The 1,457-nt window shown below is 57.4% G+C and overlaps 1 protein-coding gene across 1 annotated transcript in view; it reads left to right on the top strand.

Annotated features, from left to right (window-relative positions):
* The window catches only part of PPTG_09929 (hypothetical protein), a gene marked incomplete at both ends in the record, with an annotated part of 2,019 nt that continues 562 nt past the window's right edge, over window positions 1–1,457 (top strand). The window contains one exon of the mRNA XM_008905716.1: window positions 1–1,452. Coding sequence (XP_008903964.1) covers window positions 1–1,452 — 1,452 coding nt within the window. The remainder of the gene's footprint in view (window positions 1,453–1,457) is intronic.

Here is a 1,457-nt window from a genome sequence, read left to right on the forward strand (position 1 = left end):
ATGAAGATGATTCCGGGCGTGGTGATCTTCGCCGCATTCGTGAGCGCGCTTGTCGTCAGCCCGCAGATTACTCGTGCCGATATCGTTCCAGCCAAGCCCGGCACCGAACTTTTTAAGCAGTTCCGCCCGGTTTACCATTTCTTGGGACGTGACAACTGGATCAACGACCCTTGCGGACCGTACTACGACGAGGAGACTGATCTCTACCACCTCTTTTACCAGTACAACCCCAACTCGACGGTATGGGGCAACGCAACATGGGGACACGCCGTGTCGAAAGATCAAGTGACATGGGAGGACTACCCCAATGCTCTCCGTCCGTTCGAGGATAAGTGGGACTACCTAGGCGTGTTCTCGGGAAGTGCTATGGGCAACGCCATCGGTGGCAAGCGCACAGTGTTCTACACGGGTGTCACGGCACTCCCCATCCATTGGACCAAAAAGTATCTTTTTGGTGAGCACGTTGTGTACGCCACTACGGAAGACAATGGCAAGACCTGGCAGAAGGGTAGTGAGCCTCTGATCGAGCTACCACCTGAGGGCCTAAACGTCACTGGCTGGCGCGATCCCAACGTTTTTCACTCGAAGGCATTGGACACTCACTTCGGCTACGTCGCCTCCAACGGCAGCAACTATCTATTGGTGGCTGGAGGTATCCACGACGTCGGCCCCCGCATTTTCCTGTACCACGCGGAAGACTACGTCAACTGGGAGTACAAGGGCTACCTTTTATCACAGGAGAAGAACACGACGTTCTCTCCCTACAGCGCGAACTGGGGCTTCAATTTCGAGACCACGGTGTACCGTGAAATTGAGGACGAGGATGGTGAAGTGCACAACTTGATGCTATTCGCCGCGGAGGGTGATCCGAACCGGTACCCGATGTGGGCCACGGGCTCGTTCTCCGGTGGTGGCTGCGGCGTGGAGGTCGATCCTGAGGCGGGACTATTCACGCCTCTGATGGTGGGTGTGTCGGACCGTAGCGACTGGTACGCCAACATCATTTACTCGGACAGGGAGAACAGGAACGTTCTTCTTGGCTGGATCACCGAGGGCAACAACTTCACCACGGGACAACCACAGGGCTGGGACGGTATCCTGTCGGTGCCCCGCGAGGTAGGTATCACCATTGTGCGTGATATCTATGACGTCGACGTGCACCTGGTCGGTAAGGGTGACTGGATCGTGTCCAACTCGAAGGACGTGTCGTGTGGTGACGGCACGACCAAGCAGAGCAAGACCATTAAGACGCTCGGCGTTAAGCCGCTGAGTGACCTGCAGCTGCTCCGTAACGAGAACGCGATCGAGCAGGTAGCGAGCGTGTCGGTGAACGGTTCGTCGCAGGTGCTGAACTCGACGGGTGCTTCGTTCGAGCTGATCGCTGAGGTGTCGGACTTCGAGCGCGGCAGCAAGGTGGGCTTCGAGGTTCGCCGCAGCTCGGCTGGCGATGAGGTGAC

The sequence above is a fragment of the Phytophthora parasitica genome, assembly GCF_000247585.1.
Source record: "Phytophthora parasitica INRA-310 unplaced genomic scaffold supercont2.21, whole genome shotgun sequence".
Classification (NCBI taxonomy): Eukaryota; Oomycota; class Peronosporomycetes; order Peronosporales; family Peronosporaceae; genus Phytophthora; species Phytophthora nicotianae.